This window comes from Tripterygium wilfordii, chromosome 21 (assembly GCF_013401445.1).
Source record: "Tripterygium wilfordii isolate XIE 37 chromosome 21, ASM1340144v1, whole genome shotgun sequence".
In the NCBI taxonomy this organism is placed as follows: domain Eukaryota; kingdom Viridiplantae; phylum Streptophyta; class Magnoliopsida; order Celastrales; family Celastraceae; genus Tripterygium; species Tripterygium wilfordii.
The window spans coordinates 5623932-5645815 of NC_052252.1; the positions used below are offsets into that span (position 1 = coordinate 5623932).

At 36.3% G+C, this 21884-nt stretch overlaps 5 protein-coding genes across 12 annotated transcripts; 4 read left to right on the forward strand and 1 right to left on the reverse strand.

Annotated features, from left to right (window-relative positions):
- Nucleotides 1–346: 346 nt before the first annotated feature.
- On the reverse strand, nt 347–3519 carry LOC119988114. 6 transcript variants are annotated; one of them, XM_038833041.1, is made up of 7 exons: nt 2950–3518; nt 2674–2763; nt 1609–2369; nt 1381–1471; nt 1191–1289; nt 868–1110; nt 347–760 (listed from the first exon to the last, which is right to left on the reverse strand). In XM_038833041.1, exons 3-7 carry the CDS (start codon nt 1710–1712, stop codon nt 728–730), a joined length of 570 nt encoding a protein of 189 aa, XP_038688969.1. In that variant the 5' UTR covers nt 1713–2369; nt 2674–2763; nt 2950–3518; the 3' UTR covers nt 347–727. The 6 variants fall into 6 exon arrangements, 4 of the variants coding, with proteins under 4 accessions (XP_038688969.1, XP_038688966.1, XP_038688968.1 ...); XM_038833038.1 differs by having other exon boundaries at nt 1609–2763; nt 2950–3519; XM_038833040.1 differs by lacking the exon at nt 2674–2763 and having other exon boundaries at nt 1609–2419.
- A 3840-nt stretch (nt 3520–7359) lies between these two features.
- On the forward strand, nt 7360–17898 carry LOC119989900 (nudix hydrolase 10-like). Of its 2 annotated transcripts, none has more exons than XM_038835662.1 (9): nt 7360–7410; nt 14248–14464; nt 14944–15009; nt 15124–15261; nt 16484–16561; nt 16657–16707; nt 16831–16865; nt 17085–17193; nt 17397–17898. In XM_038835662.1, the coding sequence occupies exons 2-9, from the start codon at nt 14297–14299 to the stop codon at nt 17601–17603; spliced, it is 852 nt and encodes a 283-aa protein (XP_038691590.1). In that variant the 5' UTR covers nt 7360–7410; nt 14248–14296; the 3' UTR covers nt 17604–17898. The 2 variants fall into 2 exon arrangements, with proteins under 2 accessions (XP_038691590.1, XP_038691589.1); XM_038835661.1 differs by lacking the exon at nt 7360–7410 and adding an exon at nt 13941–14101.
- LOC119989898 lies at nt 7579–11049 on the forward strand. 2 transcript variants are annotated; one of them, XM_038835659.1, is made up of 4 exons: nt 7579–7928; nt 8025–8099; nt 9783–10142; nt 10229–11049. In XM_038835659.1, the coding sequence occupies exons 3-4, from the start codon at nt 9819–9821 to the stop codon at nt 10973–10975; spliced, it is 1071 nt and encodes a 356-aa protein (XP_038691587.1). In that variant the 5' UTR covers nt 7579–7928; nt 8025–8099; nt 9783–9818; the 3' UTR covers nt 10976–11049. The 2 variants fall into 2 exon arrangements, with proteins under 2 accessions (XP_038691587.1, XP_038691588.1); XM_038835660.1 differs by lacking the exons at nt 7579–7928; nt 8025–8099 and having other exon boundaries at nt 9724–10142.
- LOC119987781 (protein ALP1-like) lies at nt 11281–12659 on the forward strand. Its single transcript, XM_038832695.1, has 2 exons — nt 11281–12073; nt 12202–12659. Exons 1-2 carry the CDS (start codon nt 11281–11283, stop codon nt 12657–12659), a joined length of 1251 nt encoding a protein of 416 aa, XP_038688623.1.
- Nucleotides 17899–18688: 790 nt separating the features above from the next.
- LOC119987783 lies at nt 18689–20290 on the forward strand. Its single transcript, XM_038832697.1, has 2 exons — nt 18689–19119; nt 19917–20290. Exons 1-2 carry the CDS (start codon nt 18843–18845, stop codon nt 20288–20290), a joined length of 651 nt encoding a protein of 216 aa, XP_038688625.1. The 5' UTR covers nt 18689–18842.
- Nucleotides 20291–21884: the final 1594 nt, after the last annotated feature.

Genomic DNA, 21884 nt, shown 5'->3' on the forward strand with positions numbered 1-21884 from the left:
TCTCAATTTTCTTGGTGGATTTTAAATTATGTTGAGTTAGTCATGAACTAGCCAATCGATTCGTACTTCGCGCCGTGTCACCTTATTGGTTAATGCAAGTTATATACCAATCAAAATTGATTTTCTTTTTCTATTTATATTTACGATTTTCATTTTTACGCGCCAATTAATCTGTTACCTTATATAGAAATTAGTTGATCATCTAATAAAAAGATTATTTGTTAACGTATTAGATGATCATAAGTATAGTTATAATGTTACCTTAAGAGGTTTTAAATAAATAAAAACCGTTAAATATTTGGCAAGTAGATTCAACAAATATGACAACTGAACAAATATAGCATTCTTTTTAATGAATATGCTTCAAATTATGATATCTAGGAAAGAGTTATATAGTTTATAGTTGACACCAACCTCATTTCCTGACTTTTTCTCCATAATTAGATGTGAATTATAGACTTTAAAGAATTGTGGAGCCCCGAAATCCATGGTCCATATGGCTGGATGCCGGATTTCCTGGATTAACAAGGCTTTGTATTTTCTAACTTCGACCAATGTAAGGTTTTTTTTTTTTTTTTTTTAATTTGGTTGTTGTTGCAGATCCTATCCATGATGTGGCATACATGGATTCCACAGTCAAGATTGCTGGAAGCTTGCTGTGGACATTCTAATTCAGCATGCAGAGGTTTTTCATTTCTGGATAGTTTGGACTATACTTCCTGTTCCATCAGCCTGTTCTCGACATAATCTTTCTGCACACCTTTGAGAGAAAGAAAATCCATTTGTCAAATGATATATTCATGCTATATATATATATAACCCATCATCAAATTAGAAATATTAACGTCATGTTGATTTATAACTTACAATTAGCTTGGCATCTTCTAGATAGGTGTTTCTGCTACAGTCACTAGGCAGGAAGGAATTGTAATGTGTCCATGCTTGTTTTTCGACGTTTAAAACAAGCAGTGTCCAGTGATTCGGTACAGTACCCCACCCGCCGGTAGAGTTTATCGGAAACAACATATATCTCGGCACCTTCATATTTTGTAGCACATCATCTATCCACCTTTTTCGATTACCATACATGCCGTCGTTCTTGATATAACTCTGTTGAAAAAAGAATAGTTTAGACAGCTGTGTTAAGAGTATAATGGAGTGTTTTATTATGTAAAAGATATTATTATTACACAGCACAAACTGTTGAATATAAGAACTTTGTTGTCAAATATCGGTTCGACAGATGAGGATGCATTTGCCATTAATATTTCTCCGTAAGCATCAATGACCTGCACAGACATTGTAATGACACATATTATATATTGGGAAGATTCTTTGCCATATATGTGTACTACTAAACCAAAGAAGTTGGGAACTCACATTGTTTATAATCGAATTGCCTTTCAGGATATCAAACAAGTCCTGTAACATCACAGAGTAATGGAATTTTGATCCCTTCCAAATAAAGTCTCCGTGAGATAATACAACATTAGTAGTTGTGTATTAATAATATTGAAGATACGTAACGAGTTCTCGTAACATGACAAAACAGTAACATTGAAATTCATAAAAAAAAAGTAACCTAAAAGTGTGTTGAATTGAACTTACATGGGACTTTTGGCCTTCTGGATTAGTTCCATATTCCTCTTGTTCTTTGCTCCAAGAAATCTTACCGTTGGCCAATTTGCGCCCATTTTTGTTGTTTGCTTCATCTTCTTTGAGGTAACATCTGGATATGCTTCACAATCAATGACCTCAACATCAGTTTGTTATGATTGAGGAGGATCTTCTTTCTTCCTTTTTCGACCAAAGTATGTGAAATCTGGATCATTAGTCGATTTTCTTTTGGATTTTATGATCTGTACCATTGATCTCTGGACTTCTTTGACTGGCAGATGCACTGGTGGTGTTGAGGCATCTTCCCTGGTACTCTTATTTACTTTCTTATACAGCTGCGTGAGTGCATCGTGATGCTCCGTTGTTTCTCAAAATCATTCACTCTGGCTTTTGAGGCTTCTCGTTCTTTTTCCAAACATTCAATTTTAGATTGTAAGGTTGTACCCCAGGTTGGTGTTCTATATTTTCCACATCTTCATTCTACTTGTCCTTCTGTGCATGGTTTGAAAGATCTTCAGCCAGTTGTTTCTCTAAATCGATCTCTCTTTCTTTCGAGGCTTTTAGCTCTTTATCCAAGTCTTCAATTCTAAATTGTGCCTCAGGTTGCATTTCTTCTTCTATATTTTCCACCAGTTGTGTAACCTCGTACAATGTCATGAGTCCTATCCTATGTCCACATCTGCTCCCCCTTCATCTCCTCTTTCTTCTTCTTCTTCTCCTCCTCTCACATCATCGTATTCTTGCAAGCAAACCTGAGCAACATTATATGCCGCCGGTATTGAATTATACGAAGCACGGATTGCTGATAAGTGATAACTCAAAATCTTTATCAGAAGGCAAGACAATATGCTATTCTACAATGAAATATTCAAGGTAATGAACACAAAATATTATCAACCACATGATGCAGAGAACCAATGCCATTGCACATCAGCTGCTCCTCTCGGTGCATTGCTTAAACTTACTTAAAGGGGGGCAAGTGTTAGCAGAGATTGAGTCACCGTAACAAGAAAACCAGACATGCATCAATAAAGTGCATTGAGAAATCCCATATACCAGATAAAGAACTCAATGCTTCAAGGGACATCCGCATTTGTAAGGTTCCGACTCTATATATATCAGAGATTACCCCTCAAACGTTAAGTTCTAGATTCAGACAAAAAAAGAAAAAGAAAATGAGAACAAATCAAGTTGAATGAGCAACACATATGGAGAGCATATGCATATATACACACACTGCGGCAACAAAAAGGTAATAGCTTTCAAGTAAACCAGATAACAAATAAAAATAAAGCAGTGAAGAATAATGATATGTAAGGAAGCAACCTTTACCTGGACTCGTCCTCTAATAAACCTTCCTCAGAGTTTGCGGCATAAGAATTTAATACCCCAATGTCCGACCTTTCTTGGCCGGGAACATACCCCACCCAGCACTGGCCGCTAAACTCACCACCATAACCAGTACCATTCTCCGCCACGTTAGGTTCCTCCACTTTCATCGGGGACTCAAAACAGTTAGCAGAACGCATGTCACCGACAAAGAATCCAAGCTTCTCCTCCATGGATCCCATCTGGGGCTGGGGCAACGAGAAACACTCGTCTCTGAGAGAGCTTTCAGGAGACCTCCGATCACACCGGATCGGACGGAGCTTTTGCGGCGTGATTCTCAACTAGTGAGATATGATATCGGGGTTCTCTCGAGACTGAATCAGAGGCGACGCATTTGAGAGACTTAAGCCCTCGGAATTAGGGGAGGGGGCTTCGTGTCGAGGGGAGTCGGCTTCGTCCTGAAATTTCCGGTTGCCGGAAAAGAGTTGCATTTCGGCGGTAAAAATTCAGCGACCGTAGAAGGATTTTGAGAGAAGGTGAACAGTTGGTCGTATATGGAAGAGTAAAAGGGTAAGATGCGATTCGTGAATTTACTAGACTAGCCTTCTTCATTGGGCTGGGCAAGAACATGATGGGCCTATAAGGCCAGTTCCCAACTTCGGAGAGTTTTAGTCATACCCCAAACTTTATTAACGGAAAAATGGGGCCGATATACTAGATTGTACTTATTTATAAAAAGATACAACCATTAAAACATCATTTTAAAAAAGTCCAATGAGGACCAATTTTTACCAAAATAACCTCATATTTCATTTTCTCTCCCGCAAAACCTTCATCCTCATACCATGATTTTCTCTTTCCATCACACCACGATTTTCTCTCTCCACTAATTGCAAAAACTATCGATTTTCGGACCTTAAAACCTCCATTTTCAGAGATTTCACATCCATAATGACGCTTCTTTCTCAATCTCGAGTGATACTATCTGCCTGTTTGGTACTGCAGAAACCAGAGTGGATCCGCTGTTCCAAACGGCACAGCGGGTCCAGCGGATCAGCTGGTCAGCTGGAGCTTTATAAGCTCCCAATAGGAGCTTATACAGCTGGTCCGCTGTGTATTATTTTTTTTCCAAAATTTTATATGGGTCCCACATAATGATTACACTTCTATTATTTTTTAATAAAGGTTGGGCCCACATGCATTACAATATTAATTTCTTTTACTTTTTTATTAATATTCACAGCATTATTTTTTATTTTAAAAATTTTTAACTTACCACATTATCTTAATTAATTTTACATAAATAATTATTATAATATTTAAAATATTTAAATTTTATACGTAATATTAATTTTATTAGTAAATTACATTTAATAAATTAAATGTAAGATTAATAAAAATAAAAAATTATTATAAAATCATTATATTTAATATTTAATAAAATAATTATTTTATTATTTTTATTAATAAAATTATATTTATTATATTAAATTTAATAACAAAATTTGATATAAAAATTATAAAATCTAATATTATAATATTTTAATTCAACAGCATTTCAGCTAACGTCAATTTTTAATTCGCCAAACACCTCACAACATATTACATACCCAAAGCTTTTTTCGATTAATGAATACTTTGGTGATATTATCTGAAATTTGTGCACCGAAAACCTTTGTCCGTTTTCAAATCATGTTTATATGTCTTGATTTTTGAAAATTTTGGTTAATTTCTGGTACATTTGCTAGTTAGGGTTAGTTGGAATCTGTTAGGACTTTTGATACAATACTAGCACTTTTGTGCATTTGAGGCTTTCACGTGGTTAATTTTCATCTATTTTCCTTCAACATTTTCCAATTTTGGTTTGAATAATATTGTTTCTGATGCAGAAACTACTTTTTTCTTTGAAATTTTGGTAAACTGATACTATAGTGAAACTTTTGTAATTGCAGCAAATGATTGATATTATAGTGATACTAAATGTATATTTCATTAAATTGATATCAACAATCAATTTGTGGGAATGTAAGTGGTTGAGGGATTTGTGGCTTATTTACTGGTAATTTTAGTGCAGATATGATATTTTCCTTTGGTATTTTGTTGATCTGATAAAATAGTGATACTTTTAAACATAAGATCCAATTTAGTGTTCAATTTATATATTTTCCTTATAAAATGATGATATAAATGTTGGAATGTAAATTTGATTGCATTACATGTCTTTATGGTTCAATGGTATCATTTTAGTGGATTTTTTTTGTGTTGGTGATAACATAGTGATACTATAGTGATACATCTTTGCACCTGTAAATGTTTTTCCAAAACAAGCAAGAGAGGTAACCAAGAAAAGAAAATCAAAAAAGGAAAAATAATTAGGAAGAGGAAGTATGCATACTAGTTCAATTGTATCATTTTAGTGGATTTTTGGTATTGGTGATACTAAAGTGATACATCTCTGCAACTGTAAATGTTTTTCCAGAACGAGCAAGAGATGTACAAATCAGACAGAGCAAGGAAGGAGAGAAGAGAGAAAGAAGCACAACCCAGATTGAGCAATGAAACATAGTCTAGATATGCCAAAAACGGAGACAAGAGCAACTCGATGCAGTCTAGATCTAGCAACGAAAAAGATGGTGATGAAGAGAGGAGAAGCTCGGCCAAAAAGGGAGAATAAGGCAACGAAGAACAATTAAGATCGAGAACCATAAGAAGGAGAAGGAGAAGGAGAAGGAGAAGGAGGAGGAGGAAGAGGAGGAGGAGAGAAAGAAGGAGATAACTTTTAGTAGAGAAGAATGAGAGAAAGAGGGGGCACACTGAAGTTGGATAGTTGGAGGGAGAAGGAGGAGAAGAAGAAGAAGGGTATTGTAGGTATAAACCAAAACATATTTTAAGCCAGATGACTAAATTATCCTTAAATTATACTTTTTTACAATTTTAAAAAGGCCCATAACCTTTTTACAATTAAGTTATCCGAAGTGCTCTTAGTGCTAATTGTCTGCTTTATTAATCATACCTCGATTTATGTTGACTTTGTGTTTTTTTCCTTGTGCTCTTCACATTGCACCCCTCACCATCTCTTTCTTATTCCCTCACGAGAACACCCATTCCCACCAAAATGAAGCCCAAACCACCACGAACTAAACCTGACTAATCTCGATGAGTTTCTTCCACTACAATCATCGAAATCACGTTCGAAAGTTTGTGACCACCGCAAGGAAAGTCGTTTGATCCGTATAGTCTATTTCATTTTCATTTTATTGAAAAAACAACTAACACCGTTTATACTAATTTATTTGTCATCAAGTAAACGTTTACTATTTAAAAAAAGAAGAAGTAAATGTTTACTAATTTCATTTTCATATCATTACATTTTTTGCATACTTTATGCTAATCTAAAAACGTGTTTTAGACGTTAGAGACAATTTGCATATGAGTGAGATTCATGTCCAATTTCAAAAAATTTGGTTAAATTTTAAGAGCAAGAAGTCATCCATAGTTGTTAGTTTTGGGGAAGAATGTGCATGAAAACGGTGTTGTATTCAACTCGCAATCTAATAAAAAAAAAGAAGAAGAAGAAGAGAAGAAAAACATATTAGTGATTGTGAAGTAAATGATGTGATCTGGGTCGAAGATGAGGTTGAAGTTTGCTCTCATTTGCTTTTCAGTTTTCCGTTGGTTTTAAGTTTTAACTCGCATTCAATTCAATTCAAAGTTCCAACCCCTAAACCCACGTTAGCCCAACGTTTCAAACAATAAATTTTTTCAATAATATTGTGGATGCAATTTTCTAAACATCCACAAAGGTGCCTAGAGGACGGGCCAGACGCAGCAGAGCGACGACCCGGGAGCGGATTCCCCACGGGCAGGGGGACAGGAGACGGCCATCTCGAGGCACATCACGACCTACAGGCAAGACCGGCGAGACCCGGGAGGGCAACTCGATTGGGAGTCAGAGGATCCATAGTACCTGCAGCCCCACGGACTTCATATTCATCATTTTCGAAATGGGGGGAAGGGGTCTCTTTTCTGCAACTGTTGAGATGGTTGACGTAGCGGTGAGCTTTCGTGATCTTGATCGTGTGACGTTTTATGAACGTTAGTTTGAGATATTCACTGGGAGCTCAGAGTTATCCTCTCCGAGTTTTTATTTTACGTTTTAAATGTTTTTAGACGATAGTTTGAGATATTCTCTTACCCTGAGAGTGGAGTTGAGCCTCTTCTAACTATTATTCTTTCTCATCCACAAATATTAAAATTGTTTTAAATAAAAATCAAATTGTCATTATTCAAAAAATGGGTTTCCTTACTCCATCCCGATTTGTTGATGACTATAAAAATGGGTAAATCCCTCTCTTAATCCTTCACTGCTTCCTATTCCCATACCTGAATCCTCTCTTCTTCGAAGCATAAGCAGCCGTTCCCTCGAATCCTTAGCTCCCAAGTTGCTTACAAAACCCAGTAAAGGTAAATTCTTTTATTTTTGTTCAACTTTGGTCCCTCCCTTTTCTTCTTTTCTGATTTTTCTGGTGATAGCGTAATTCCAACAAGTTCTACTGACATGCTCCCTCGGCCAGGTTTCTTTGCCTCCTCCGTATCCGTTGGCCGTATAGCGAAGGAGGACGGCTGGTTTTGATGGAGACGAGGATGATGACAACGAACAAGCATTGGTAGAGCAAGAAGACGGGGGAAAGGGAAGCTTTAGTCACACTCTGGCAGTGTTTGGGAGGGCGTTCATGTGAGATTAAAGTTGAGCTGTACCGCTAGCGGTATCAGTTATACCAAACGGGTCTAATAGGCTAGTTGTAAAGCCCTATAAACGCTCGGTAAACCGCTCCCAAAAATAATCTCCAAAACAAAGCTTTTGAGAGAGCGGTTTATCTAAAACTCGATCTCTGTTTGTTTCACTCCTCCGTCACGAGTTCTTTGCACAGAAGAGAGGTGCGAACCGTTGCGATCTCGAACTCATCACCCACCACGACGAGGTTAGTTTCGTGTGCAGATCTGGCCTTACATATGCTACTGGTATCCTCTTCTTCTTCTTCTTTCAATTTTCTGATACTGGTCAATTTTCTTGTTAGGTTTTTGTTGATACCAGTGGTTACGTCTCTGTCTTCGTTCAACCCAAGGAGATCACAAAGCCACTTGATTTTTTGGTAAGAACCCATAACTCTATCCTTTGTTTGTAGTGGTTTGATTGAAAATTTACATCTGTGATTTGTGTGTTTCATTGTTGTGAATTTATGGTTGTATTCTGGGCAGATTTTGTGCAATTGTTTGAGTTAATTTTTGGGCAATTTTAAGTAGTTTTCTGGGTAATAGGAATTTCCTTCTCTTTCTTCCATTTTGACGGAGTTTCCGCCCAAAGTAGCAGTTTTCCCATCATGTGTCCAGTTAGAAAAGAAATGAATTGGAGTGAGGCCGAGAGACATTCTACTTTTTCCAAACGCACCTAGCTTTCTCTTCCTTCTAACGTGGTTGATCAAGTAATTGACTTAAGTCAGGCTCGAGCATGAAAGTAGGCAGATTCAGTTAATGAAAGTTAGGCTTTAGCCGAACGAAACCGGACTCATAAGCTTAGAAAGGGAAGGCTTTCACGCTTGGGCTACCTCAGTTTTTTGTGTACTTTGGGGCAGTTTGTGTGCAATTTTTTTGGGTAGTTTATGGACAGTTTTTATGCAATTTGATCAATTTTGTCATTATATTCTGGGCAGTTTTCTGGGATTTTTTGTTTATATTCTGGGCAGTTTTTTGGTTGTATTCTATGCAGATTTTATGCAATTGTCTAAGTTAATTTCTGGGCAATTTTAGGCAGTTTTCTAGGCAATTTTAGGCAGTTTTTTTTGTACTTTCAGGGCAGTTTGTGTGCAGTTTTTTTGGGTAGTTTATGGACAGTTTTTGTGCAATTTGATCAATTATGTCATTATATTCTGTGCAGATTTCTGGGATTTTTTGATTGTATTCTGGGCAGATTTTGTGCAATTGTCTGAGTTAATTTCTGGGCAATTTTAGGCAGTTTTTTGGACAATTTTAGGCAGTTTTTTTGTATACTTTCAGGGCAGTTTGTGTGCAGTTTTTTTGGGTAGTTTATGGACAGTTTTTGTGCAATTTGATCAATTATGTCATTATATTCTGTGCAGAGTTCTGAGATTTTTTGCTTGTATTCTGGGCAGATTTTGTGCAATTGTCTGAGTTAATTTCTGGGCAATTTTAAGCAGTTTTTTGGACAATTTTAGGTATTTTTTTGTGTACTTTCAGGGCAGTTTGTGTGCAGTTTTTTTGGGTAGTTTATGGACAGTTTTTGTGCAATTTGATCAATTATGTCATTATATTCTGTGCAGTTTTCTGGGATTTTTTGGTTGTATTCTGGGCAGATTTTGTGCAATTGTCTGAGTTAATTTCTGGGCAATTTTAGGCAGTTTTCTAGGCAATTTTAGGCATTTTTTGTGTACTTTCAGGACAGTTTGTGTGCAGTTTTTTGGGTAGTTTATGGACAGCTTTTGTGCAGTTTGATCACTTTTATCATTATATTCTGGGCAGTTTTTTGGGATTTTTTTGTTGTATTCTGGGCAGTTTTTTGGTTGTATTCTGTGCAGTTTTCTGGTTAGTTTTTGACAGCTTTTGTGTAGTTTCTTTTGGGCAGTTTTGTGGGTAAATTCTGTGCAGTTTCTAGGTAATATTTTCCTACGAGTTTTGATTTGTTTTGTTTAGTTGTTTGCATCATTTGGTTGTGCAAGTTAAATGATGCTAAAGTAATATTTTCCTGTGAGTAAATTATGTTGTTTTGTAAGACTTTTAGTTTCTCATGTTTGTATTTTATATGTATACCTAATGTTTAGATATGTCAAGGAAAGGGAAAGATAAAATGACTTCATATGAGGGTAGTCATAATGAGAGAATTCAATGGGATGATTCGAATACTCTGTGTCTTGGTTGAGATATGTGTTGCTGCTATGAAAGCTGCTAAGCGAGTCCCTGACAGTCGTATACCAAAACTGGAATGGGAAGAACTTGTGGTCCAATTCAATGCTAAAACAGGACATAATTATCAAAAACAATCATTAAAGAATAAATGGGATTTGCTTAGAAAAGACTGGACATTATGGGTGAAGATGACTACCCAGGATACGGGTGTTGGGTGGGATGCTGTTACTGGCACTATAAATGCAAGCGACGAATGGTGGGAAGAGAAAATTAAGGTACATGTATTATAATAAATTGTAAACTATATTTTGCTACCATTATTGCATGTTTCTAATGAACACATTTTTTTTTAACTTCGCAGGAGAACAAGGAATATGCCAAATTCCGTAAACATGGCTTCAAGAATAAGGCAGACCTTGAATTCAGTTTTACGAGGACATATGCTACTGGTTCAGCGAGATTGGCACCGTCTAGTGGATACATACCAACTCCAAAATACCATTGTAGTGATGGTAATCAGAGTACCCAACCTGACGATGATTTGGATACTTGGTTTGGAGAAGGATATGTGCCTGAGCTACCCAACACATCGAAAGATTCACCCTACCCATACACTGATCCATCCAATGAAGTACACCTTGGAGAATCACCTGAAAAAATTATTGATAATGATGATATTTCTTCTGCAAGTTCACCTTCTAAAGGTGTTCCGGTGACACCATCTCACACATCCGGATCATTGGGAAAGAGATCATTCGAGGGTTCAGTTAGCAAGAACTCAAGTAAGAAGCGATCGATCACCAGAGCTGATGAACATGAGACAATGCAGAGGTTGGTATATGCTGTGGAGTCCCATGTGTCTGCGAGTAACTCAGTGGCAGCACCTAGGGTTCGCAACGTCACCAAGACCACTGTGGCTATGGCTATGGATATTCTGCGTCAGATGAGGAAGGAAGAAGGAATTTCTAATAAACTTATTATCTTTGCAGCTGAATTGTTTTCTGATAATCGTGCCAAAGCGGACATGTTTTGCAACTTGGACCCTGATTTGAGGCTGCCATATCTGGAGCAGAAATATGAGGAGAGAAGCAATATGGGTGGTGTGTGATGACAATGACTTTAGTTGCATTTTAACATGTTTTTTTTTTGGATATTCCAATCTAGGTTAATGATAGTATTAAGATGAGAACAAGAATATTTTTAACTATTATGTATGTCTAATGAATGGAATATTTTGATCAATTATATATGTCTTCTATTTTTAAGTATTATGTATGTCTAATGATACATGTCGTGATTTTTCACCGTTTAAGTTTGATACAGATTGTGCTTTTTATTTTTCTTTAATGCATTTGATTATTTTGAGCACAACTCACGGATATTCCTTTACATCCAGGCAACAACACAACTGATATGGGTGGTGGTGAGTTTGATGACACTGATGACACTGATGAGTATGATGGGATGGATGATGATGAATGGGAATTGAACCGTAAAAGGAATGATGATTTTATACTCATAACGTCTGTAACTGCAGCTGTAATTTATCATCGGAGAAGACGGACTGCATATTTTGATAAGATGCCGTGCAGGACAAATAAATTACAGGGTGCGAAATGGGTAGTTGAAATTTTACATGGACACCCAGATAGATGCTACCAGACTTTTAGGATGAAGAAAGAGATTTTTAGAGACCTATGTTATCAACTGAGGGATAAGTACATGTTACGAACTAGTAACTACGTTCAAATACCGGAAATGGTTGGGATGTTCCTCTTCACACTGGGCCACTGTGCAGGGAATAGATTGGTGCAGGAATGTTTTCAGCATTCTGGAGAAACAGTTAGCAGGATGTTCCATGAGGTATTGCATAGTGTGTACTTGTTATTAGTGGACATCATTAAACCGCGAGAGAACCAGTTTGACGAAGTCCCAGTTAAGATTAGGGGTGACCCAAAATATAGCCCCTTTAAAAATTGTGTTGGTGCCATCGATGGAACACATATCCCAGCTGTGATTCCTAAACCTGACAGAGGTCGATTCATTGGGAGGAAAGGCACAAAGACCCAAAATGTAATGGCAGCGTGTGACTTTGATATGCTGTACATATTTGTGTCGGCTGGATGGGAGGGATCAGCACATGATGCACGTGTTTTCCAGGATGCAATTTCAACACCGGAATTACGATTTCCAATGCCACCTCGAGGTAAGTCTTACTTTATGTAGTTATTATACTTTCTTATGACATAATTTATTGTATATATAATTTATTTTTATTTGTGACATAATTTATTGTATATATAATTTATTTTTATTTGTTTTTACCTTAAACAGGAAAGTATTATCTGGTTGATGCGGGGTATCCTAATAGGACCGGTTTTCTTGCACCTTATAAAGGTGAGAGGTATCATTTATCTCAGTTTGAAAATGGTCGCCGAGCAACAGGTCCTCGTGAGGTGTTCAATCACACACACTCGTCACTCCGAAGTGTAATTGAAAGAATTTTTGGGGTTACCAAAAATAGGTTTCCTATATTGAGGAAGATGTCATCTTACCCTTATGAAACCCAGGTTCAAATTGTAATTGCGTGCATGACACTTTACAACTTCATTCGATTGAGGGTGACCAATGACGAAGAATTTACAGAAACGGATGAAGGGGCAAGTAGTTCATCTCAAGAACCAACTACTGAAGATGTTGTTATTGGTGTTGATGATTTGAGCGATGACAGGACCATGTCCTCTGTTCGGGATAAGATTGCAGATAAACTTGTACGTAGGAGGCAGAGGTAGAGACAATGAGTGATTAGAGTGGTATTAAATTTATGTCAGTAGTATTTTAATTAATGTTGTAGTATTTAATTTAAATGTGGACATGTAGGTTTATTTGTATCCAAAAAATTGTCAATTTATTCTTATGTGGTGTTCTAAAAATAACAACTCCTTTATTTGGGAAATAACCAAACAATGCACAATTTAGTACAACTTATAAGCTTTAAACTGTTTTTGGTTTTACCAAATACTTCACAGTTTATTTCACAGCTTTAAGCTTAGCTTATTTTTCACAGCTTAACAGTTAGCGTTGAAAATCAACACAACCGCTCTACCAAACGGAGCCTCTATCTTTATTAATCATACCTTGATTTATGTTGATTTTATGTTTTTTTTCTTGTGCTCTTTCACATTTTACCCCTCACCATCTCTTTCTTCTTCCCTCACGAGAACAGCTACCACCAACAAATTAAAGTCTAAGCCATCACGAATTAAACCTAACCAATCCCGATGAGTTTCTTTAACTATAATCGTTGAAATCACGTTCGAAACTCTATGACCACCGTAAAGAAAGTCGTTCGATCTGTACAATTTATTTCATTTTCATTTTATTGAAAAAGCAACTAACACGGTTTATACTAGTTTATTTGTCATCAAGTAAACGTTTACTATTTTAAAAAAAAAAAAAGAAGTAAATTTTTACTAATTTCGTTTTCATATCATTAAAATTTTTTCAAACTTTATACTAATCTAAAAACGTGTTTTAGACATTAGAGACAATTTGCATATGAGTGAAATTCTTGTCCAATTTCAAAAACATTGGTTAAATTTTAAGAGCAAGAAGTCATCCATAGTTGGTAGTTTGGGGAACAATGTCCATGAAAACTGCGTTGCATTCAACTCGTAATGATGGTCATCAAGTCAACGCTTACTATAAAAAAAAGAAAAAGAAAAAAGAAAAACATATGAGTGATTTGTGAAGCAAATGATGTGATCTGGGTTGAAAATGAGGTTGAAGTTTGCTCAACAACTATAAGCTCATATGTTTGTCAGTTTTCCGTTGGTTTTAAGTTGTAACTCGCATTCAATTCAAAGTTCCAACTCCTAAACCCACGTTAGCCCAACGTTTCAAATAAGAAAATTTTTCAATAGTATTGTGGATGCAATTTTCTAAACATGCACACGTCAGCTGCTGACATGGTTGAAATCGTTTAAAGTTGCTATCATTTTTCTCATCCACAAATATTAAAATCGTTTTTCAAAAAAATCAAATTGTCATTATTAAAAAAAAAAAAAGGGTTTCCTTACTCCATCCCGAGTTGTTGATGACCATAAAAATGGGTAAATCCCTCTCTTATCCTTCACTGCCTCCTATTCCAATACCTGAATCCTCTCTTCTTTGAAGCATAAGCAGCCGCTCCCTCGAATCTTAGCTCCGAAGTTGCTTACAAAACCCAGTAAAGGTAAATTCTTTTATTTTTGTTCAACTTTGATCCCTCCCTTTTCTTCTTTTCTGATTTTTCTGGTGATAGCGTAATTTCTTAAATTTTATTTTGTTGGGTTTAGGGTAGAGTTTGATGGGTTCATGTTTTTTGGTTTATTCAAGCAGATGGGTCAGGTCTACAGACGCTTTTAGAATCAGAGTTGTGTCAGCTTCGATGGATTCATATTCTCCTTTGGATGCTGAAAATGAGGTTCAGGAGGTTAAACTGCTTAATGGAATCAATGATGAGTATGAAGGTGTCATCGTTGAAATGAAAGAACCCATGGATTCCAATGCATTTGCTTCGGCACTTAGAGCTTCGATGGCACACTGGAGACAGCAGGTGAGCTTTGTGAATTGATCATTTGCTGTTACTAGATAGGAAAGTGTGGTCTCTAATTGACCAAGGAACATACTACTTTACTCAAAGATATGTAATTTTGTGATTTTGGAGTTCTTAGTATAGTGCAAGATTATGTATCTATTTTCAGAATCTTCTTCAGTTCTTTGGGAAACTTAAAGGCCCTTCATTCGCTGGCCCTGTTGTTGAGCATAGTTTTTTTTTTTTTTTTTTATCAATTATCAGAATCAGCTCAATGAAGCATTATCCCTTATTTAGTGTCTTATGTTTCATTTGATATTATGCACTTGAAAATGTTTGAACGTTTCGAGATGAGGTGCTGCTTATATTCAAATTTTTAACATATTTGCACGGGCATTTACATTTTCGATTGCGACTAGAACGATTTATCATCTGTTGACATGGAATACCAAATTTAAATATTATGTTCTATGGTAATGATCTATGAACATGTTTTGTAGGGAAAGAAGGGAATTTGGATCCAATTGCCTATCGAGCTAGCAAATTTGGTCGAACCTACTATTAAGGTAAGCAGAATTAGACACTTGGGCTCCAAAGTTGCTTATGTTGTACAGAATGTGACTAAGTTGATATTGTCATATTTTTGTTTCATTTGTAATTTCTGTGTTGTCATTGTGCAGGAAGGGTTCTCGTACCACCATGCAGAGCCAAAATACTTAATGCTAGTTTACTGGATTCCTGAGGGGATTAGCCCTCTTCCTGCAAATGCCTCACACCGAGTGACAATCGGCGCATTTGTTATGAATGATAAAAGAGAGGTATAACTACTAAATACAAATTCTCATCAGTCGATATTGTACTGAGCAAGCCCCGAAGACCTCGCCTTTAACAAGGAAGGTAGTGACTGGGATTCTTGTCCCCATCACCAGTCAAAATACAAGTGGGCATGATTAAGATAACAGATGGTCTTCAGTTTACAGTTTTAAACATGCCACCTTAAGTGCTTTCTGTAGAGTTCTGAGACTCAAATAAACTCGCTTATATTAATACAAGATTAATTACAACACTACACAATCACTCATGCTCTCTCACAAGTGTGCCCAGCACACTAACACAACACTTAGCAGTACACTCTCTCACTTGCCACTCACTCTTGCTTGCTTGTGTGTTACATTTCACTTGCACACACACCTATTTATACTAGACTATAGTCGGTGCTTTGCCGACTTTGAACTTTCTAGACAATAGGTTTCTAGGCAATACAAGTCAGTTCCCCTAAAAAATATATTGACAAAAAATCATTCATAAAAGAACTTTCGAGGCAAATGAAAGTCAGTACCACTTAAGTTGGTGTTGACTTCCAACACTTTCTTGTTTATGTATTCTAATGCTTCCTTCTAGTCTGTCTTCTCTTCCAGCATCTTTTATGTCAATTTGTGTTCGTCTATTCCATTTTTCCTTCGCTGAAACAATTTGTATTGTCAAGTTGCATTGTCAATTTGCACCATTCCTGGAGTCGCATAATCTAACCTAGAAAGTGGTGCTTATCTCCCCCCTACCCAATTTGGTACAAAACGTTCTACGAAAGCTAAACTAATATTTTCTGTTAAACAGGTGATATCATATGTTTGATGCTGGATTCTGTACCACTCTCATTCTCAGTCTCTTTTGTCGCATCTCAAAACTTGTGTTTTCAACTTACATTGTTAGCTGGGGTGGATCTAGAAAATGAATTTAGGGTGGGCTTGGTTTGTTGGGATGTAGGAATTTATAATATGAGAGCTGAAGGTTGACGGGGGTTCGGGGGTAGCGCCCGGAATTTTTTTTTAGAACATTTACTGAAAAGTGACCGGAGATAAGCAAATATTTATGTAGTTATTACATTAAGTAAATATTTATATATTCATTAAATTACACATCAAAATCTATATATTGAACAATGATCGGGAATAAAGAATCGTTTAAATTGTGCTAGACAATTTTTCATTGAGTGGAAATCTTCTATCATGTTCAATAGCTAGATCCGCCTCTGATTGTTAGGTGCTAGTGGTCCAAGAAAACCGTGGCGTGCTCAGCGGAAAAGGCATTTGGAAGTTTCCTACTGGAGTTGTTGAAGAGGTGTGTATATTAGTATGAGTTTGGCATCTTGGTTGTAAAACTACACTTCATCTACATTTGCCACTTACAAAAGATTTATCATTTATCATTTCCAGGGGGAAGACATTTGTGCAGCAGCAGTCAGAGAAGTCAGAGAAGAGACAGCAGTGAGTGATTGTCTTGGAATTTGTACATTCTTTCATTGAGATATTACTTAATTTGAGCCGACTGGATATAGTTTTGCTAGTGTTATATGATATTTACAGTTTATAATTCTTTGGTTGATACAGATTGAGACAGAGTTTGTAGAATTACTAGCTTTCAGGTATGAATTTTGCAACCAAAAAAAAAAGTAAACACTTCATGTAAATTCAGACCACATTTTGTTGCAATTGGCTTGATTACTAAATGATAGGACTTTAATCTGTCAAAAAACTGAGATAACATTCTTAGTTCCTTCATTTTATCGTTCTTTCATTTTTTAATGGGTTTATCATATTGGTATTTCAAATTAAGATCTTCTCCTACTGCAACTGACTTACAGACAAAGCCACAAAGCATTCTTTGGGAAATCAGAGTTGTTCTTTTTGTTCATGTTGCGACCCCTCTCGTTTGACATCCAGGCACAGGAATCTGAGATAGAGGCAGCTCAGGTAATTTGTGATGCAAATGGACAATGAGATCGAAACAATTTCTTACTTTCGAGCACTGAAAAAGAGTAGAAAAGTCGATAGCCTGAAAATCGTGTTTTCATCCTTATCATCATGTCTATGGTTCAAAGGCTTAGTAAATTCTATATTTTGGAAGACTTTCTAACATGATAATGATGCTTCATTTTGGCTTGAGTTACCTGCAGTGGATGCCATGTGAGGAATATGCAGCCCAACCATTTGTGCAAGAGGATGAGTTGTTAAAATACTTATATGATATATGCTTAACAAAGAAAGATAAGGGTTACTCTGGGTTTTCTCCGGTGCCTACGACTTCAAGCTTCTCAGATAAGAAACACTACCTGTACATGAACAGCAGTCACCTCAATGGGAAGTATGGCCGCAGCCTTTGAAGTTATTACTCTGGGAGGGGATACAAGTTCTGCACTTGGATTTTTAAACTCATGAAATAATATAGCTTGTGCCTTGTAGTTTATTGAGGTGACAGTCAAACATAAATATTTGGTTCACTAATCTCTTGTATCATTGATTCTAGTTACTGCACTTTTGTTGAATTTTTCTTTTTCTATTTCTATGGATTGCTTCTTAGATTGGCAGATCTGTCAAAGATACCAGTAACACTGGTAATTGAATTCTTGTATCATTGATTCTAGTTACTGCACTTTTGTTGAGTGTTTTCTATTTCTATGGATTGCTCCTTAGATTTGCAGATCTGTCAATGATACCAGTAACCCTGGTAATTGAATATAGATACGTAGGTGTTTGTGTATAGAATTTGGTAAACGCCTTATGTGCATGACTAATAAACTAGTAAATTTAATTAATTAATTAATTAGAATACGTAGATGATAAGAGTAGGCAACCTACCTACTTCCTTTTAACTTTCCAATCGAATTTCCCAACTCCCTCCCTGTCTTCACTTCTTGTACGCATATGTATGTATATAGGGATCCCTCTGTATATATCTATAGAAGGCCTATTTTAACCCTCCTTTTCACTCAAATTTCAAATGCATGCATCAACATCTAGTCATCTAATTAATCCTCAAAGACAGCTTCTTCATGGCCTAAGATAAGAGTGGCATTGGTAAGGGCAAATATGCAATTTGATACATCCACTTATATGTACAACAGGAGAAAATGTTCTTGTCCCCTCTACTATACTTGTATGTATTTAGAACAAATACAAAATATGAATCAAGTGGGGAAAATAGTGACCAGAAATTGAATAAAATTATAGAACCTAATAATTGTAGAAATGTTGATCAAATCTAGCGTTGAATACTGCAATTTGTAAGGGACATGTCATTCCAATGACTAATCATGTCTTTTTGGAATTAAGAGTTGTACATCCTTACTAATAGTCACGTCTTTTCATTTCAAATCAAACGATATAACTCTTTTTGATGAGATGTAACTTTAACAATTGTAACGTTTTTGTCCAACAAATTTTATATACAAATCCTCAATTTAGTCAACCTCTTGAAGGTTTTATTTGTAATATGAGTGATGACTAGGGGCATTTAGATATTGCCTTCCCTTATAAAACCAAAGTTGGAGCTATTCTCTCCAAAAGCCTTGCTTTCAAGAAATCCACACAAAACTGTAGGCGTGCAAACAAACACAAAGAAGATGAGCTACTTCAGCGGCACCCACAATCTTGTGATGCTCATGTCCACCCTCACCTTCTTCATGTTGTTTCTTCAAGCAGCATCAATGGCGGTCGGTGTCGTGGAAGGAGAACAATACCTTTTAGATAATCAACTATTGTACTCGAATAGAGAGATGGTACAAATAGCTGGTTATGGAGATGAGAAGCTCTCAACGGTGCTAGTCACAGGCAGTGTGGTTTGTGAGGCTTGTTTGCATGGTGATGGTGAATTACATCTTCGTCAATGGCCAATACCAGGTTTAATTCCCAATTCATTTTCTTTTTTCATTGGCTTGCTGTTATTTTGAATAATCACCCATGGTTTCTCGCTACATATACATACACTACACAGGTATGATCGATATATACATAGAAAGAGAGAGAGACTAGCTAGCCTTCCATAGTCCGTACCCAAATCAAGAAATTAGATATAAAAGAATTAATTAAGTTCATATATATATATGTAGTATATAAGGTTTTATTGATTTGCAAGATTTCAATATTCCATGTATTATATGATATGATTAATATTCTGGGAACCTGATCAGTTGATCAATCTACTCTTATATCCTCCATGCATGACACAAAGACACATTATATATAAATAGATTTAGTATAGAAGTATCAAATATGATCATTTTGGTCGAACAAATTAATCTGACCAAACAGAAAAAGAAGGTCATGTGTCTTAAATTCTATATGGGGATATATAGCTTTCGGTAGTAGTTATAAGTACATATAGTTTCCAGCCAAACTTATGATCAAAGAAAACTATTGCTTTGGAGGATATATATATATATGTCATAGTAAATACTGGTGATGAGTCACAACAAGGGGTTTAGGCGTTTAGCTAAGTAACCACAAAACCAAGCAATTATAAACAAAGACAGGCAAGCTTATATAATTAATTAGCTTCTGCCTAACTATAATGCATATATTAACAATAAATCAGTTGTGATTTTATTTTCAAATTCTTTTCCATGCATCGATATATCATCACGTAGACATGCATTTACAGGACATCTTGAAATGAAAATTATTCGGAATGCATGCAGGTGCTCGGGTGGTGGTTCACTGTCATGACCAGGCTAAGAGTAAGAGGAGTAGTAAAACAGCAAGTTGGACAGATGAATATGGAGATTTTGTTGTAGACCTTCCTTCACACCTTCATGCAATTCCCAATTTGGAGAAAGCATGTTCACTTAAAGTCGTTCGCCTTCCAAACAACTCAAAGTGCCGACCAATACCAAATCATTATCTCAAAAAACACAACTACTCTTTATCGGTTGAGAATGGGAAGGGGAATGGGAATGAGAATGAGAATGGCATCCGTACCTACAATACCGGAAAGATAAAATTTCTACATCGAACTTCTAAGCGTTCTCCACCATGCATTATTAACAAACATATTATTAACCAGAATGCTTAATCGGTAGATATGGCTCGTGAGATGATGGCGCTTTAGTCACAAAATTCACTTGCATAATTGCCGGGGTGTGTACACACACATATATATATATGATTCGGAATATGTTGTAAATAGTTACGACTTTTGTGTATTGGTAAAAAAAAAATGTGCTTGGTGTCTTGCAATCTTTTGTATATGTGTGTACAGAAGATTGTATTTGCCATTGTGCAAGCAGAATCCATAATATGTTAGAGAAAGAGAGGGGCAATGCGAGAATTCTCATATAAAAGTGCTCGGAAACAGAGATGGCACATGTTAAGTTGTTTATGGAATCACTTGGTGTGGAGTTGTCCCCCGAAATGACCCCACAATTTATGAACAAGGAATCATCTGTAAGACGGGTTGCTTTGTCTTTTAGTAATAGGTGTATCAGAATATGTCAAGCAACTTTTTGATGCATAGCCTCTTGGCCATAAGAACATATTATTCACAATCACTCCTCAATCTCAATCTGAGTATTGCCACCGCCGTCGTCACCGATCATCAAGGTGCAGGCTTCAGCCACCCTCTGTTGCAGTCGGACATCTCCTGCGACCTCCAACTGCCTGCCGGACCAGTCACTCTCTTCCTTGAGGAATTGAAAGATTTGGAATTTGGGTATTTTTGGATTTCGAATTTCATAGGTTAGTTCTTAAATCTCTGTTGTAAAGAGTTTTGTATTGGGGAATGATTGACGCACCTTCACCATTCTGGAAAAGAGCTCGTATTCTCTGCTGGTGACAGGTTCTACTTTGCATGGGGTTATTTTTGGTAAAAAAGGCTTAAGAACTCTGAACAATGAAAGAATACGTCGCATCGGCTGAACCGATGGATTAGATTGTAGACTCTGAAATTCCTAACGAATTTCAGGACCCCCTAATCATTCCATCTCAGTATTTATAATACGGAGCTTCTAAGGGCATCTCTAATCATAAATTAGAAATTGGGGATGCAATTTAAAATTTTCATCCATGAATAGTTGTGTTTTAGGGGTTGAAATTTTTTTTGATTGCAATGGAGAGTTCTATAATGGAGATGCAATTTAATATTTAAGACTAAAGCCCAAAGGACGATCATCACTGAGCAGGACGCTCTGGAAAGATCCATCATACCTAATTGGATCCATCTGCAAGGTAGAATTTGGAAATTAAGAAAATTTCATGATTGATATATATGTAGATCAATGTAATGGTATTGAAAATACTAGTTAAGACATTATGTTACTGAAGACAACTTGAAACCCAATTCATGGTAAAGAATTAAAGAAAATCTTTTTTAATTGTTTTTTAACAAGCAGCAAGAATTACTTATCAAAACAAAACAAACAACAAGAATTGAACAACTGACAGTCTCTCCCCCTGTAAAGAAACCAATAACATAAACCCACCATGATATCTGCATCCAAAGATAACCTCAGGTACTCAAAGAAGCCCTAAACAAGAGACTAAGAAAGCAAACAAGAGAGTACGAAAGTGGACAAGTGACTAAGAAAGCCGTGAAGAAGATTATTACATAACAATAGAATGTTGTTTCACAGGATCTCAAATATGTCAAGCTCTCGTAAACCCAAATGTGG

What these genes read in the sequence shown, in the direction of transcription:
- LOC119988114 (XM_038833038.1), bottom strand. Translation starts at nt 1,712, where the DNA reads ATGAAGCAAACAACAAAAATGGGCGCAAATTGGCCAACGGTAAGATTT. An exon ending in CAGAAGGCCAAAAGTCCCAT is followed by an intron (nt 1,472 to 1,608) that starts GTAAGTTCAATT and finishes ATTATCTCACGG; the next exon opens with AGACTTTATTTGGAAGGGAT. An exon ending in TATTCAACAGTTTGTGCTGT is followed by an intron (nt 1,111 to 1,190) that starts GTAATAATAATA and finishes TTTTTTCAACAG; the next exon opens with AGTTATATCAAGAACGACGG.
- LOC119989898 (XM_038835659.1), top strand. Translation starts at nt 9,819, where the DNA reads ATGAGGGTAGTCATAATGAGAGAATTCAATGGGATGATTCGAATACTC. An exon ending in GGTGGGAAGAGAAAATTAAG is followed by an intron (nt 10,143 to 10,228) that starts GTACATGTATTA and finishes TTAACTTCGCAG; the next exon opens with GAGAACAAGGAATATGCCAA.
- LOC119987781 (XM_038832695.1), top strand. Translation starts at nt 11,281, where the DNA reads ATGGGTGGTGGTGAGTTTGATGACACTGATGACACTGATGAGTATGAT. An exon ending in ATTTCCAATGCCACCTCGAG is followed by an intron (nt 12,074 to 12,201) that starts GTAAGTCTTACT and finishes TACCTTAAACAG; the next exon opens with GAAAGTATTATCTGGTTGAT.
- LOC119989900 (XM_038835662.1), top strand. Translation starts at nt 14,297, where the DNA reads ATGGATTCATATTCTCCTTTGGATGCTGAAAATGAGGTTCAGGAGGTT. An exon ending in TGGCACACTGGAGACAGCAG is followed by an intron (nt 14,465 to 14,943) that starts GTGAGCTTTGTG and finishes CATGTTTTGTAG; the next exon opens with GGAAAGAAGGGAATTTGGAT. An exon ending in AAGTCAGAGAAGAGACAGCA is followed by an intron (nt 16,708 to 16,830) that starts GTGAGTGATTGT and finishes TGGTTGATACAG; the next exon opens with ATTGAGACAGAGTTTGTAGA.
- LOC119987783 (XM_038832697.1), top strand. Translation starts at nt 18,843, where the DNA reads ATGAGCTACTTCAGCGGCACCCACAATCTTGTGATGCTCATGTCCACC. An exon ending in TCGTCAATGGCCAATACCAG is followed by an intron (nt 19,120 to 19,916) that starts GTTTAATTCCCA and finishes GAATGCATGCAG; the next exon opens with GTGCTCGGGTGGTGGTTCAC.